Genomic DNA, 17,532 nt, shown 5'->3' on the forward strand with positions numbered 1-17,532 from the left:
ATGGGAATATGTTTATCAACAAAATTACCACAAACAAAAACCAACTCAAGACGTGTAACAAATAATAATAATAATAATAATGTGTCAAGTACAACATGGTCACGTATTAGATCATTATCTTATAATTCTAGTAAGAATAATAATAATAATAAGAATGGTGAAAATGATATAATTCATGAACATGCTATGGCTGCTGCTGCTTTATTGTTACAACAACAACAACAACAAAATGGTGGCGTGTTTGATCGTTCAAGTTCATTACGACATGTTCCAAATTCTAAAAAAAATATGTTTCCTAGAAGTTCAAGTACTCGAGCTAGATCGGCTAATGATCCTTTGGTTCCTCCTCAACAGCTTCTTGTTCAGGTTCTTTAATTAAGTGTTTATGTTTGTTTTTAATTTGTATATGTTTTGATGTTTTGGATTTTGGATTGGAGATTTAGAGTTTTGAAAATGATAGTGAAATTAATGATAGAAAATATGGTGTTGACTATTGAGGCGTGGCCCATAAAAGGTTGTCGGTTTTGGGTCTAAGTAATTTTGTTAGGAATACATTTTTTCGACAATAAATAACAACCCCACATTGACACTGTTTTACTGAAGGCTTTTTTTTTTTTTTGATGTTTAACCTTCTTTAATTTTACCAGGATGTAAATCTTGACGAATTGGAGACGAAACATATAGTTCTAGTTCATGGAGGCGGGTTTGGAGCCTGGTGTTGGTACAAAACAATTGCGCTTTTAGAAGAATGTAAATTCAAAGTTACCGCGATTGATTTAACTGGTTCTGGAATTGATCTGTTTGACACCTATAGCATTGCAAGTCTTTCACAATATGTGACACCACTCACAGATTTCATGGAAAAGCTTGTAGATGGGGAAAAGGTTATTACTTTTTCCTTATTTTTTTATAAATAATTTTCATGTATTTTTTGTTTACTTTACTGCTATTGTGAGATCTTACTATTTTACCATTCTGTCTTGATTTTAGGCCCTAAAAATTTGTGTTTATGTTGTAAGAATGAAAAGTAAAGAAATTAAGAGAGAGCTAAAATAAGTTATGATTGTAGGTGTCCTTGGAAAATGGTTAAATGAAGATGAGATCAAACTAAATTTGTGCATAAATGTAGATCTAGAAATGACCTGAATCAATGTAGGAATATTTAAAAAGTACTTGATGATTGACAATTAATTTCGTTTGTTGAAGAAGCATCATTCATTAGATTTGATCTTCATGCTAGACATTACTTCTATTTTGCTCTATTCGAATTGGTATAGTAACTGGTTTTAGTATTATGGTCAAAGCAAGTAACTTGATAACCTGTATATAGAGCTCTAGTGAAATTTAGTTGGCGTTTCAATCCTCACTACATATATGTTTCACACCTTTAAAATTTTATTCCAAATCAAAATTCTCGCAGGTGATTTTGGTAGGTCATGACTTTGGTGGTGCTTGCATATCGTATGCAATGGAGCTATTTCCTTCTAAAATAGCGAAAGCTATCTTTATTGCAGCATCTATGTTGAAAAGTGGACAAAGTACCCTCGAGATGTTCTCCCAAAAGGTTTGGCCCTCTATCCATAAATATTTTTACCATTTCGTCGCAGCCTTCCTGTGAGCAGCAGGGTCTTAAGATACTTAATTCTCCATAATACGAAAATGCTCAACTCCTGCAGCTATACAAGTGTAAGCTTTGCAGAGACAGAACTTCCACGGAATATTACTCAGTTAGTTTGTTAGCATTTATAAGGAAGTTAATAAACAGATACATCAGGTGGGTGGGTGTTTACATCTGCACCTGAAAATAATGAATTTTTATAATTGAGCAAGTAGCAGTTGTTGAGTAGCAACTTTAAATGCAGTCTCATGTTCTTTAGTTGGAAGAAAACAAATCATGGTGCATATGGAAGTTCAGTCCTCTGGTGCATTAACTCTCCTAAAAAATAAATTTTTCATAGAAATCTAGCTCATTTTAAGAAAACTTTTTAAATAAACAGATAATATCTAAGAAAAAAGATTTGAATCCACAACTTACAGCCGGCAAGGATCCAATGCTTGGATGTTGGCTTACCTTATTTCAAGACTTATCACCTTATTGTAGTTGTAAGAAGCAAATGAGCATAGTTATAAAAGCCGATGACCTTATGGACTCCAGCTGTGGGGTTAAAAAAGTAATAAGCTCAAGCATATTAGAACGAGCAATATAGTAATGCTTCTGAGTTAGAATGTAGTATAGTAAATGTATGCAGGTGTAGACATTTGTATTAAGAGAAAATTGTAAATGGTGGTTGTTCCACACTTCCACCATTGATGGGAAAAAAAAAACGAGCAATATAAGCCGATAAGTCCTAAATATGGCCTTAAATAAGTAATAAGCTCATTCAGAATGAGCAATGTCAGCCTATAAGCCCTAAATATAAGCTAAGCCAAACATTGCCAAACACCATTAGTTCAAAGTCATTAAAGTTCTTTGAATGCTTTAGGTTCCTGCAAGTAATAAGTTTTAGAATAATCGAATTGTATGGGCAATTGGTAATACATTGACTTCATAATGTTTGACATCTTTGCTTATCTCGAAATAATATAGCATGAACAATTTATAATATTCAAAAAAATCATGAACAATTTAAGAGTTGTATTGCAGGAAAATACAAACGATCTCATGCGACAAGCTCAAAAGTTCCTCTACACAAATGGGAACAATTTGCCTCCCACTGCAATAGATCTTGACAAAATGCTCTTGAAGGACCTTTTGTTCAATCACAGTCCTGCAAAGGTCAAACCCACAACAAAAACACAAATTTGTACTAAAATTTTCTGTTTTTTTTGACATTTGTCTTATGATACCGCCCACGTTTATCTGTTTCAGGATGTAGCATTAGCTTCCGTCTCAATGAGACCAATTCCATTTCCACCTGTTTTAGAAAAGCTCTCTCTTTCCGAGTCAAACTATGGATCAGTCAGACGGTTCTACATTGAAACACCAGAAGACAATGCCATTCCCATCACACTACAAGAGCGCATGATAAACGAAAGCCCACCAGAAAAAGTTTTCCGTCTCAAAGGATCAGATCACTCCCCATTTTTCTCAAAACCTCAGGCCCTACATAAGTTACTAGTCGAAGTTGCAAAAATCACATAAACTACATGTAGTTTTCGGCCTCAAAGTCACCATTCCTTCCTGTATAGCTAGTTACCACTTAATCACATGATCCAAGCAAAACCGATGCAGAATCGTGTCAAGCAACTTGCACAGACGTTTATAGGTTCATAGGTAGTATTATGTTGAACAGTTACATAGACACATGTATGTGCTTTTTCATTCACATTTATTTCATAAAGTTAAAATAAATTTCGATTGTTGAATGACTGGTCCTGGTTGAAAATATTCATCATATTAGATTATGGTTTTCATAAATAATGCATTGTGATGCGTGTGGTGGTAGGAGCTTCCGAGGAATACAAATAACTTTGGGGTTTTTTCAGATTTGGCGAGCATCTAGAATTACTAACTAATTTAATAGATTACAAGCTGAAAGTTTCTTACTAGTTTGAATTATAACATTGTGTTTTCAACTTTTCATATAATTTTTACACCCAGATTTGGATAGTTTCTTTATTACATATATTTTATAATTCATCTATACTCAGGGCCCTCCCTGAAGATTTATAGGTGTTGGCCGAATGTCAAAAAAGGGTCTATAAGCTAAGCGCAACAAATTATATGTGTATATATTTTTTGAACGAGTTTATATTATATAAGCTAATCTTTAAAAACGATAATAAATGTTGTATCAATAAACATAACAAGTTATTCTTCAAAAAACTAAAAAAAAATCAAAATCATAAAATAAAAGTTTGCAATTAATCGTTATCTACATAAAATAAAAACAAAGAGAAAAGTATGACCTGCAAATTAAAAAAAAGGTGGGGACAAGGACAATTTGTGATCACTTTGACAGAATGAGAGCGTCGCTTGACTTCGATTATTACGATTGCTTAGACTTTTTTTTTTGCCCTTTATAAAACGGAAAAAATTTTAATTTTATATTTATATAATATTTACAAAAATAAAAATAAAAATCGGGCTCCCTAAAAAAACAGGTCTTGGCCCGTCGCCCACTTTGTCCACCCTATAGACCGGCCATGTCTATACTCCTTTATGAAACAAACTCCCCCTCCTTAATTTTAAGAAGCTGAAATAACACATTTACCCTTCATCTTAATACATCTTTAATATTTTATAGACTGTGAATAAAATACCCTTAAAAAAATTCAACCATTATCTCTCCTGCACACAGAAACACATAGCAGAAACCCTAACTCAAACTTCGTCCCCGTCTTCCCCCCTTTCGTATTCCATACAACAATTCATCACATAACCATATCATCATCGTCGCTGTTATTACCGCTGCATTGCGCGGGCACCAATCTAGGCTTATTTTAAAATTATCCTAAACATCTAAATCAAGTAATCTTAATTTAATTGTTATTAGCTTATTTTTTAGCTTTTAATAAAATAATAAATAATACTAATTAGTAATTACTTAATTTAAATATAATAATCACACTTTGTACTCTTCAACTTGAAGGGAAAATGAAAAAATTCAACTATTTAATTAATTAACAAAAATTCAATATATTTTTAATAATTCTTTTTTTTCATCAAATATTTGAAATTATATGTTAACTTACATTTTCAGTCATTTATTGAACAATCAAGACAATTAGTTGATCTAAAATTAGTTCTACATATGTCATAATTAAAAATTTAAAATTAGAAATATATTGACATAAAATTAGTTTTGCATATCCCAAAATTAAAAGTTAAATCAGAATATATGAGCCCATATAAAAACTTTAGTTATTAATTATATTAAAAATTATAGAAAAAGTGTCACTATTATTTCACAAATTTCATTCTCAATTACTTATAAATCAAGAATATCATGATGCATAAAATTATTTGAAAACATTTAATGTAGTTATTTAATCCTACGGTATATAAATACAGAACTTAAATCTAACAAATACGAGTAATATTTAACATCTAGTAACTTAACATCTAATACGACACATCTAATATATATGAAATTTGTAACTTAATATCAACTTTTCATAATGTTTTTAAAATGTAAGATTTTGTGTTTACTCGCGCACATATATTTATAAATAAGCCGTCTATTTGATATATTTCTAATATAATATATGGTTTTGTTTTAATAATATTAAAGGTTAATGCCATTCGAAAGATATACGGAGTATGTACTTTGGAGTTTACTTGCATGGCTTCAACATGTTCCTTGAAATACATACCAAATGATAATTGCTAATGTAATTGTCAATCCTATAAAGGAAGAAAAATGAGAAAGAAAACAAACTAGAATATTGGGGTGATCGAAGAAAAGATAAGGAGGTGATTTAACTAAAACTTTATGAGTTTTTACAGTATTCATAAATAAATAAAAAATTGTAATAAACTTCACATTTTATTTTATTTTATTTTGTTGAAAAAGCGGATAAATATATAATACCCCTAAATAATAAACTTCACATTTTAATTATCTTCCATACTAATATACTAAAACATTCACATTTTAATTATTTTCTCTACTAAAATACTAAAACAGATTAAGGTATAGTTTAATGGTCTGATGGACACCTAGTCTTTTAATTAAACAACATGTGTCCAATAAGTTATATTATAATTGGTTTTAATCCCCTTATATTCCAAGTAGCTATATTATACATTTAAACCCGTAGAAGGAGTGCTTGCCCCTGTAAAATTCCCCTGAGCTTCTTTTTCATCAAAAATATTCTCCACTTCATCATCGCTTGAGTCATCTTCTTCAAAACAAGAATTTGAAATCTTAGTTTCTGTTTCTTTGTTTTCTATTTTTTCCACCAGGATATCACTTGGGTACTCATCCTCCCAAATTCGCACATCTTTCTCTAATATTGAAAAGGAATTCCTTGTTTCTACATTTTCACCTGAAGTCGAAGCTCCATTCAAATTCGAACCACCTCCTGTCTCCTTGGATTGTTTAGCCCTATAGACAAATTGAGGTTTTGGCTTTGTCAGTTTTACTACAATGTAATAATCAAATTTATTTTGTTAATCTTATTTTAAATGACCTTTTATAAACAACATTAATATAAATGATAGATTTATATATATAAAAAAAAAACTTGCGTAACAAATTCCATATCTATAATCAAAGTTATAATATCAATATTATTTTAAGTGACTTTAAATAATTGATACAATATGTTTAATAAAAAACATTGCGTAATAATTTCAATGTTCCATATCTTTATTAGATCAGGTAAGTTAATTTAGGGACATCTTAAATTAGAACCATTAGAGACATGTAACTTACACATATGTAAATTGTAGCTTACACATGTGTAAATTGTGGCGGCAGTGGTCGCCGTCGTCGAAAAATCATGATAGTGGTCGGAGATGATGGTGGTTGTATAACTTACACATGTTTAAGTTGTAAGTTGTAACTTACACATGTGTAAGTCGTGGTGGCGGTGGTCGCCTTCGTCGGAGGATAATGGCAGTGGTCGGAGATGGTGGTGGTGGTAGTGGTGGTCGGAGATGGTGAAAAATGAATGATTAAGAAGTGTCTCTAGTATCCCTAATTTAAAAGTGTCCGTAAATTAACTTTTATCTCACTTATAAACTTCATAATTGTAATCCATAAATAATTTCTAAATAATTTCGGAATTTTAAATAATATTAAAATATTGTTATAGCAATAATTTTTCAAAATCTAGTCACGTAATTTAGGTGAACTCATATATATTTTTTTTGATAAGTTTAGATGAACTCATATGAACAATTTAAATTTTATTATGTTCGAAATTATTTTAATAATAATTTTTTTTATCATACAATATAAGAATTCCGTAGTAACTAGTTTATAAAAAGACTTATAATATAAATTGTTAATCCACCATTTTTTATGAACCTGTTAAAATTGCATGTACTAAATGATAAAGGCTTGTTTATTTGGTATGAAAGGGAAAAAAGAAAAACCCCCGACCTGCTGGATTCGAACCAGCGCCTATGGGACGCACTCACCCACGCTTTGCCAGCTGAGCTAAGGTCGGTTGATTTAATACGTTGGAAACAATCAAATATATCCTGTTTCTGCTTAACATTGATAAAGATATACAAGTATACAACGATAAATATTTAGTTTATTCATGTATAAATGAGAGACTTAGTTTAATTAGTACTTTATATCATTTCATATCTGTGTTTTTTTTAGAAGTTTTAACGTTTAGTTTATCACTTTTTCTATTAATTAACTTTAATAAAGATAATATATTAAAAAACTCATAACAATATCCGGATATTACCAGGTTAATAAGTTAATTTATTAGAAACAAACATTCTTATTCCCTGTTCCATTCAAATTTTGAATTCATCTTCCTTAATTTTGCTTCACAGTTGATTTCACTCTATGGAAGGATACCGCATTATAGAGGGCAAATCATATAAGAACACGGTGAGAACACTTCAAAATTGCATTGTGATGCATTAAAAGTATATAAAACTAACATAATGTATAACTAAATATCATTATTTAAATGTTTAACAACATATTGGTGTGTCAAAATCGAGAAAATCATTTTTTTGTTTTATGCATCCCTCTTTAATGCATATTCATGAAAATGGATACATCCAACAAAAAAAAACGTGATTTTTTCAATTTTGTTAAACATTTAACTAATGATAATTACACTATGTTGGTTTTAATGCATCAAAATGATATTTTAAGTATTCTTACCGTGTTCTTATTTTAAAAGTGTTCTCACTGGAGTATTACTCGACAATTTTATAGCATGTTATATGGTTAGAAAAGCTCGACGATATATAATGCTTTTTATTACAAAAAGTGTCTATACCTATTAATTAATAAAAGCTCGTTTGCTAAGTAGTATTTTTTTAGAAAATCATTATAAACACGGATTAATAGTACGAGTAATTCTTAAAAAAATTCTTACCTACATAAGTTACTATTCGAAATTGCAAAATCACACAATAAACTATATGTAGTTTCTGCCAACCATTCCTTCCTGTATAGTTACCACTTAACTTACATGATTCAAACAAAACCCGCACAAACCCGTGCCTGCACAGACGTTTACAATATTTTAGGAAGTATTATGTATTTATCTTGAACGGCTGCATACACACATGTATGTGCTATTTCATTAAGATGTATTTAATAACTTAAAATAACTTTTGTTTGTTGAATGACTGGTTGATGTTTTTACATATATTGACTTGTCAGGAATCTACAAGTTTTGAAGCTTACATTCATCGTATTAGACTCTGGTTTTTCTATAATTATTACTCCCTCCGTCCCAATATAAATGTCATAGTTTGACATTTTGGGTCAATCTTGTTTAACTTTGACTATCTAGATTTTGATTTGTGTTATGTAATACTTGATGTAAAATGTATGAATCGGTTGAGTTTTTAATGTATTTTACATTGATATAACTTTCACCAAGTATTATAAAACACAAACAATTATATTAATGGTCAAAGTTGCGAAAAAAAGACCGAGACAGTCAAACTTGGACATTTAAATTAGGACGGAGGGAATTATATGGTTGGATCATTTGTAAACATCCTAGCCTCTGAATACAGAGGTCATGACTTCGATTCTCATCCCATGCAAAGGTTGAAGAACATTTTTATATCATTTAGGTAGTAAATGGAAACAACCTCTCTCTACTTAGGTAGAGGTAAAGTTTGCATACATCTTAACCTCCCTCATACACCATCGAGGTATTGAGGCTCAACACCCGCGGAAGACGACACTGAGTCGTTTATTTGTTTTCCTTACAAAACAAACTTGTCTCTCTATTTTAAAAATTTCAGAACTTTTTTCAATATCCTCACACTACCTCTAAATAACCTAACAAATATAATTAAAAAGGTATTTTTGAACCTTATTATTTTTTTCATATAATCCTTGACTTATATTTAGAATGATAACAATGGTTAGATGTCTATTCGTTGCATCTTATGAAACTAACCTAAATAGCCTGTTTTACCGTTACGGCATCTCACGCGTTATATAACGTTACCGCTGCAACGCGCGAGCACTCTTTTAATAATCAATTACAAGTTGAAAGTTTCTTACTAATTAATTTGAATTTACACCCGAATTTAGATAGTTTTTTTGCTAAATATATTTTATAATTCATCTTATCTTAAACATATCGTAAACATCTCTTATATTTGACACGACTGTAAGTTTAATAATCTTAATAAAATGATAAAAATTACAAAATACTTAATTTAAATATAATTAATACACTTTGTACTCTTCAACTTGAGGGAAAAACAAAATATTAATTTCACCTAAAAAATTCAAAATCTTTTAATAATCCTTTTCTTTTTTAATGAATTATTATTGAAACTATACGTTAACTTACCTTTTCAATCATTTATTGAACAATCAAAACACTTAATTAACCTATAATTAGTATTGCATATATCATATTTAAATATTTTAAATTAGAAATATATTGACATTTAGTTTTGCATATGTCATAATTAAGATTTTAAATCAGAATATATGAGCACATAAAAACTTTAGTTATTAATTATATCAAAAGTTATATTTAAAATCTCACTAATTTACAACTAACATTCTCAATTATTTATAAATCAAGAATATAGTTATGTATAAAATTATTTTAAAACATTTAATATAATTATTTAACCCTAATGTACGTATATACATAACTAAAATCTAACAAACAATACGTTAACATGCAATAATTTAACATCTAATAAAGCTCATCTAATTTATATGGAGTTTTGATGTAATATCAAATTTTATAATGTTTTTAGAATGTAATGTTTTGTGTGTATTCGTATACATATAACTATAAATAAGCCGTTTATTTGATACGGGTATATGTGTGGTAAATATAATATATGATTTCGTTTTAATAATATTAAACGTTAATGCCATTTGAAAAATAGATGTACTTTGAAGTTTACTTGATTGGCTTAAACATGTTCCTTGAAATACATACCAAATGAAAAATGGGAAAGAAAACAAACTAGATTGGGGATGGTCGACTGACTAGATAAGGATATGTAGCAGCGGCGATTGAGAGTGATCTAAAAACAAAATTTATGAGTTTTCTCTCTAAGAATTTTGTGATTAACGGAACATCTTGAATCATCCTATAACTAGTTATAAAAAGACTCGCGTTTTGCGCTATAATTTGTTAATGCAATCATGTATATGAACCTTTTAAAATTGCACGTCACCTAATTGATAAAGGCTGTTTATTTGGTATGGAGGGAGGAAAAAAAAATCTGACCTGCGGGATTCGAACCCGCAACCTTCGGATCTACAGTCCGACGCTCTATCAAGTTAAGCTAAGGTCGGTTGATTTTTTTATTTCAAAAACAATTAAATATATATATTTGCTTAAAAAGATAGACAATGATAAATCTTGAATTTAATTAATTTATGTTTATCTATGCTTTCCGTTTCACATTAAGTATTTGGGTATGGTGTTATGCATGTCACAATATATGAAACAAACATTTTTTAAAGAGTTTTAAAAAAACGCTTGATAAATTTTTTTGTGTATGAACCGAAATATTTCCTAACAAATCTGACATGCTGCTTTAAAAATAGTGTCTTCCTTACCACAGCTTTTGTAAAATTTTGGTTTTTAACTTTAGAGTTTCATATTTTATATAATTTTTTTCAATATTTACTTACAGTACAGTTTTAACGTAATAATATTTTTTTTATTACAGTTTTTAAATTCTTTCACTTTCTATTTTGACTACATCTTTTCTAAATGCTTAACCTATTTTATGTGGTGTTATTATTTCAAACATGCCCGTAGATTAGATATACTTAAGAACAGGGACGGAGCCATAAATTATTATGTGAGGGAGCAATTTTAAAATTTGTTTGTCATACTTAGAAGAGACATATTTAATAATGTAAGGAAAAGTATGGACCCTAGCTTGAGAATACAAAATTGACCCTCAAATAAATTATTTCTCGCACTGGGTGTAACACTCACATTTAAAAATACCAAATTATTTTTAATAAATAAAGACCACTGTCAGACAAGATCTTATTAAATGAAAACATATTCAATCATAATATACCAAACCCAAAAATATACTTTTTAGGAAATGATTAGCTTGTAAAAATATCTTTTCTACATAACTATTATCATTATCATTATTAGTTGTTTATTATAAATATATATATATATATATAATATTGAAAGAAAATAATTTTTTCATAAATAGTTACACTATTAATGTATTACACATTTACATACTCAAATGGAAAAAACTTTTTTTTAAACCTTTCTTTATTCTTTTAATAAAAATCTTTATTCTCCAATGAAAAAATCTATTTCAAAATTAACATTTCGATGATAAGTGGACTTTTAAAGAATAAGCTTATAACAACGAAAGTAATATTTGTATTTATTTCCTACTTATTTTTTCTCAATTTTAAAAAATAATCACAAATATACCATTTAAATTGTGAAAATTACATTATACTAAAATTGAAGTGGGAACAGGTGACCCCACTGCCCCCATGTTGTCTCCGTCCATGCTTAAGAAGATATCTTCATATGTCTTTAAATATTAATTTATAAAAAAAAAAAGAAGAAAAAGTTATATCATTTTCTTCAAGAAAAACTTCGATATAAAACCAAAATGAATTTTTACTTAACGTTGATGCCAAGATCTCCTCACGTTACAATAAAAAATAAACATAAAAAACTTAATCATATCAACCTAGACTTATATGTCCAAGAATTTATTATTAGTTGTTTATATATATATATATGTTCCATGCACCGCATGCCAAAATCAGTTAGTAAAGTTTTGGAATATAAAAGGGCTTCATTTTTTTGGGGAGGAAATGGTATTTCAAAAAAGATGTTTTGGGTTAAATGGGACTCGGTCTTGGCTTCAAAAGAGATGGGAGGCCTCGGGGTCGGTAGCTTGGAGGCATTAAACCTCTCCTTGTTATACAAATGGAGGTTGCGGGCTCTTTTTGGGCCAGTCTCGATGTGGGTTCAGGTAGTAAATGCTATCCATGGGTCAGACTCTTTTCACACCTTTAAAGCTAAAGGACAAGGTGTCTGGTCAAAAATTTGTAAAGCTTTTGGCTTGGTTCATTGCAATTATAATCTTCCCAACTCGGTTATTAAACGCAAGGTGGGCGACGAAAACACTATTGGCTTTTGGAAAGAGTTATGGGTCGCCGACCAAAATCTAGCAACTAGCTTCCCTCGTGTTTTTGCTCTAGATAAGCGACCAACTTGCACTCTTGCTCAACGTCGTGTCAATGATCAATGGGTATGGGAGTGGCGAAGACCGTTAAGAAGTGGACATGAACATAATCAATTTTCTGAATTGTGCCAGATCATTGAAGGGACTAAGTTATCAAGTAAACAAGATAGTTGGAGTTGGGATTTGGACGGAACAACCTAATTTACGGTCAGAAACTAGTGGCTCTTCATTGATAAAACATTAGTCATAGGTTCTTGATGAGCGTCCATTTTGTGATAAAAACCCATATCGAAAGGCTTCATTTCAGTGTATAAATGAGTTAATATTCCGAAACTATTGATACTTAATGGAATTGTATGTTTATGCAGGTTCGCAGAAGATGCGAGAGAGGGTAAATGACATCAAGTGACTCAAGAAGAAAGCCTATGAAGTTACAAGACACAAGGAAGTGATTCGGGAGCCGAATGAAGAAGAACAAGCTGCAGCATGAGTCACCGCACCGCTCCCAGATCACCAGCGCCGCTGGCCCAAAGAAACCCAGTCCCAGCGCCGTTGGGCGGGTCAGATCTGAAACCGACTTAAATCACTATTTACGCCGAACTAACCCTCAAAACCTAGAGAGAGAGAGTCGATTCAGCAGTCCTAGCCGCCAGTATCAACCCTAGTTCGTAGTTGCAGATTCCAAGAAGGTTTTGGAGCTTCTGGCACCTTCTGATCTTCATCCGCGGTCTAGATTTATCTTTTCTATTTACTCTATATTATCAAACAATGTCTTTTATCTTTTCAGACTTTGTTATTCATTTAATAATGCTAGGCTAGTTGGCTGAATACTTGTTTAGATCAATGTGATCATGTAGACCTTTATTGTTTTACTTTGTTTGTTGGAATCTGTTGGAGTGTGTTTTACTGTTTATCGTAGATCCATGTTTATTAGTAATTCATTATGCTATAAGTTCTATATCCGAATATATTAGTTTAATTCTGATGGTTGTCTATGATCATACACTAGGACTAATATACTAGGACGGAAAACACTAGTCGGTTTATAACTAGGAGTAAAAAGTTATTCACTTGTAACTGAGGGATCCAAAACCATAGTAACTAGGATGAATTGAACATGATGCTTAACAATGTCAGACGCGATCCAGTGACTTGTAACTGACCACTGTGGTCACCAGAGAGAATTATTATCTGGTCATGAGTTAAGAGCTGGGTAACTAAAAGATGAACTAGTAACACAAATTTTAGGTCATTAATGCTTAAAGAATGAATCTAGCGAGAATTTGTTTATAGGGTGGTGTGAGTCTAACAACAACACTAGTAATTAGGCAAAGTGAATCTAACGAGAATCTGAGCCGTGATTAAGTTTCCAACAGTCTAACAAACGGGTAGAATAGTATTTGGTCGTACCATGAGATCGGAGATGCCAAACAAGTATTTTAAATTAATTACTGTTATTTGCTTTTTCAATATTTTACGTTGTGTCTTCTGACACAGTTTGCCCCGGTAATACCGGATAGTTACTGTTAGGTAGTAGTTTATTAGGAGTTAGTGACAAACCCCCAAAACAAACTAAAATTACACATATTATTAGATTAGGTAGTGCAAGTGTCCCTATGAACGATCCTGTAATTTACCACTAGACTATACTACACAGACCAGGTTCTCAGCTCGTAAGTGTGTTAGTTTTAGGATAATTTACTTGTATAACATTATAAATTTAAAAGCTAGAATCAATAATAAAAACGCACATCAGTTCTCACGGTCCCACTAGATGGAATTCTTATGTCCCCAAGAAGATAAATCTTTTTGTTTGGCGACATTTAAGAGATGTTATTCCTACAAGGGTGAATCTCTTTGCACGTGGTATAGATGTTCCAACGGTTAGATGCGCGGTATGCCCTTTAGGTTTGGATTTTACTTCGCACTTGTTTAGTTCATGTGAGTTTGCTAGAGTATTATGGGGTCGTGTGAAGGCAAATTTACAACTAGTTGATATCCCCTTGGCTGGTCCTTTTGAGATGCTAGAATGACTATATTCATTCCATGCAACTTCCAAGTTCAAGAGGGTAATTGAGGCAATTTTTTTTATTTGGTGGTGGACTTTGTGGAAGCATTGAAACAACGTCGTATTTGAGAATGACGTGGAGACTAGTGAAGATGTTTTTTCAACCTTTTTTACAGACTTAGCATAAATTTTTTTGAGTAGGATCTACATTTGGAATTGTTGTATTCTAGGTTGTATGTTTTGTACATCTTGACCTCTAGCTCCTTGCCTCCTTGCTAGTTGGTGTTTGTATTAATAAATATTCTACTGTTCTAAAAAAAATAATTGCTTTGAGGACCAATGACTTTTACGGAGTATGCTTAACGTGTTTCAACGACTCAACTTATCCAACAAAAACGTCTTTAATCCCAACAGAAAAAACTTTTTTTATTATCATTTTTTTTCTTTATAGAAAAGCGGCTATTGCTTAACTCTCCATTAAAGATGATTTATTAGTTTGTTTAAACTCTAGTGGCTAGATATATCTTCTAAATCCACTATGTAGGTTCTGAAGATGAGTTTACTCATGGTCTCGGGTTCGAGCCTTGCATTTCTATCTCTAAGATATTTTTTATAAGGAGAGAATTGAAGGTCCAGAAATATCTGGTTCCTAACACTTTAAAAATATCTTGTTTAAAAAAAAAAAAAAAAAAACTAAAATGTAAATTCAATTTAAAATTTTTAATAAAACACTTAATCATCTAGCACTAGTAAAACTTATTAGAAACAAACATTCCATTCCTATTCCCTATTCCATTCAAATTTTGAATTCATCTTCCCCAATTCTGCTTCACATTTTTCTCTCCTGATTTCACTCTACGCCAAAGGTACTGCATTATTTTCTCTTCTAATATATTTTTTTCAATATTCGCGTTTCTATATCTATACATCGAAATTCAGTCCTTATTTAGTTCATATTAATAATTAAAACCTCCATTTTTTTTTAATCCTACGTAGATACATAGATCTACTCACTGAACTGTTATTATCTTGATGAACTCACCTAAATGTAGATATTAATGCCTTAGATCTATACATATGTTACATACAATAATTCAAAATTGGAATAAATGAATGTATTTTTGCGAGAGTGTATGTATAATATATTATATATTTTGTATTAATAATTCATATAATATAATAAGAAAAAATGATGGTATAGGAGGAATAACAAAGAATGGGCCGAGGTCCGGGTGTTAGTTGTAACAGAGGCCAGAGTTCTTTAGGTTACTTGTTGGGGGGAGATGTGGAAGAAAAGGGTCGAAACGCACGACCGACACCAGAGGTTCTGAGCCACGGTGCCACCACCGAGCCCTCTAAGAATTGCTTTGCAGAACCTTCGGTTGAAAAAAATGGCACTACTGCAACAACTGCCGACGAGCCTGATCAAAAGCCGGCTTCTAAGCCTTTCAGTGTCATCAACCAAAATCCTAGGTTTTCTGCTCATAACAGCACGACAAACAATTACCCCAGGGAAAATGGACAGAATCGTGGCAATTTCGTCACGGTATGTCGTTATATGTTACATACTATTAGCTGTTAGATAGTACGATTCCACTTATCTTATGTTTTTCTTTTTTGTGTTTGATTTGTGTCAGAACCGGTCTTCAACAAAGGTCAATTACGCTCCTGGGGGCAGCTCTTCCCTTGGTTACCTCTTTGGTGGCGACAAGAAATGATATCATCGCGTTTGTGTGTCTGTGTGAGGTACGACTTGTCAACAAGTAGTACAAATGTTATCCATTTTGATTTAATATCTGTCATATAATGTTAATATATCAATGATCTATGCAAAAATTGCTGCAAAGAACAAGCAGTTTTTATTTTATTTATCCAATGTGTCATTTTATTTGTATTCAATATGTCATTTTATGAGATTGCAGACTACATCAAATATGTTTCAATATAAAACCATATGCATGAAAGTGACAATCTTGATGATGTTTACCAAAAATTTTACAAGATTAGTCGTTTGATGATGTAAATATCTTACCTTTTTTTAGGAATTTGCCCTTTATAGATAGGCTGCAACAATAACATAGCTGTATATAACTATTGAAATCGGCGATCTTGATAATGTTTACCTAGAGTTTTAGGAGCTTAATGTTTTCAATAACTGATTCATTCAGCCATCTCTAAAAGTGCGTTTACTGGCCTTAATCTCAAAGCCAAAAGCTGAGAGAATACGCCACTAAAAGGTGTTTCCTTCTCGTTCAGTCATGACTTTTTGCAATTCTATTTGTGCTAAAAACTAAAATCTATGTTAGTGTTTAGTAGCACGAAATTTGAGAATTGGAATAAAAATTGAAGCTTGCTCAGATAATATCCCCAAACTCATTTTGTTTCAACTATGATTTTGATTCATGGACCAGATGTTGTCAAACAAGTGTTATGTAATATGTGTTTCCAAATCTTAATTTTGTTAATGATTACACTACCTGGAACTATGATTATGGATGATTATATTATATTGTGGCAGATCTAGGATAATATGCTTATAGAGTGTGGATAATCTGGTTAATCAGTGAAACTTATTTGCTCATGATCTTTCAAGTTTCTGTGATGAAACCAAGCACAAATAACTCTAATGATGGCATTATGCATTTCCTTGTTTTGCTATAATGAACAATGCCTATTTGAGGCTGTTTCGCTTTTTAATTTTTTTTTATTTTATTTGTTTACTTTTATGGAATTGGGTCTTGCTTGTTTTGACTTGTTTATGATGAAATTGGCAATTATATTGTGATAAAATTTCAAAATTCGTTTATTGGCTATTCGATTAAACACTTGGATTTCCATGTAAGTGATAACACCGATTTCTATGAAAAACGGACCGACTGTTTAGTTTACACACTAACACATGCCTTCTTTACAATGTGCAGTAATTCCCCTGTGGATCGAATTCACACTCTTTTGAAAATGCAGGTTTCTACCATCTTAAGGGTTAAAGTATTGGTTGCAGTTTGCATATTTGCTATGCTAAATGGCCAGACAATAGAAATGTGGTTCCATGTGTAACTGTAGACAGAAATTTTCTAGTTTCATTCTACAAGTGTTTGTAAAAATTGAAAATGCTTCATCTAGTTGTGGTGTTTTGCGTTGTGTACTAAAAATAGACAATGATGTGTCGTATTAGTTGTTATACGATGTCTAGTAC

General features: G+C 31.2%; 2 protein-coding genes and 1 non-coding gene across 3 annotated transcripts; 2 read left to right on the plus strand and 1 right to left on the minus strand.

Annotated features, from left to right (window-relative positions):
• LOC122589225 (putative methylesterase 11, chloroplastic) lies at window positions 1-3,366 on the plus strand. Its single transcript, XM_043761483.1, has 5 exons — window positions 1-366; window positions 648-884; window positions 1,421-1,564; window positions 2,645-2,776; window positions 2,870-3,366. Exons 1-5 carry the CDS (start codon window positions 1-3, stop codon window positions 3,140-3,142), a joined length of 1,152 nt encoding a protein of 383 aa, XP_043617418.1. The 3' UTR covers window positions 3,143-3,366.
• Window positions 3,367-10,362: 6,996 nt separating this feature from the next.
• On the minus strand, window positions 10,363-10,436 carry TRNAY-GUA. The gene has a single exon. It is a non-coding gene; the product is annotated as a tRNA-Tyr (tRNA).
• Window positions 10,437-15,090: 4,654 nt separating this feature from the next.
• Window positions 15,091-17,517, plus strand: LOC122587234 (protein SPIRAL1-like 2). The gene is made up of 4 exons (XM_043759345.1): window positions 15,091-15,202; window positions 15,538-15,882; window positions 15,974-16,082; window positions 17,258-17,517. Exons 2-3 carry the CDS (start codon window positions 15,553-15,555, stop codon window positions 16,052-16,054), a joined length of 411 nt encoding a protein of 136 aa, XP_043615280.1. The 5' UTR covers window positions 15,091-15,202; window positions 15,538-15,552; the 3' UTR covers window positions 16,055-16,082; window positions 17,258-17,517.
• The last annotated feature ends 15 nt before the right edge of the window (window positions 17,518-17,532 follow it).

The sequence above is a fragment of the Erigeron canadensis genome, chromosome 2 (genome assembly GCF_010389155.1).
Source record: "Erigeron canadensis isolate Cc75 chromosome 2, C_canadensis_v1, whole genome shotgun sequence".
NCBI classification, from domain to species: domain Eukaryota; kingdom Viridiplantae; phylum Streptophyta; class Magnoliopsida; order Asterales; family Asteraceae; genus Erigeron; species Erigeron canadensis.

Bases quoted from the DNA above. Each gene is read 5' to 3' on its own strand.
- LOC122589225 (XM_043761483.1), top strand. From the start codon at position 1: ATGGGAATATGTTTATCAACAAAATTACCACAAACAAAAACCAACTCA. The intron at 367-647 runs GTTCTTTAATTA...TAATTTTACCAG, and splicing joins CTCAACAGCTTCTTGTTCAG to GATGTAAATCTTGACGAATT. The intron at 1,565-2,644 runs GTTTGGCCCTCT...GTTGTATTGCAG, and splicing joins TCGAGATGTTCTCCCAAAAG to GAAAATACAAACGATCTCAT.
- LOC122587234 (XM_043759345.1), top strand. From the start codon at position 15,553: ATGGGCCGAGGTCCGGGTGTTAGTTGTAACAGAGGCCAGAGTTCTTTA. The intron at 15,883-15,973 runs GTATGTCGTTAT...GATTTGTGTCAG, and splicing joins ATCGTGGCAATTTCGTCACG to AACCGGTCTTCAACAAAGGT.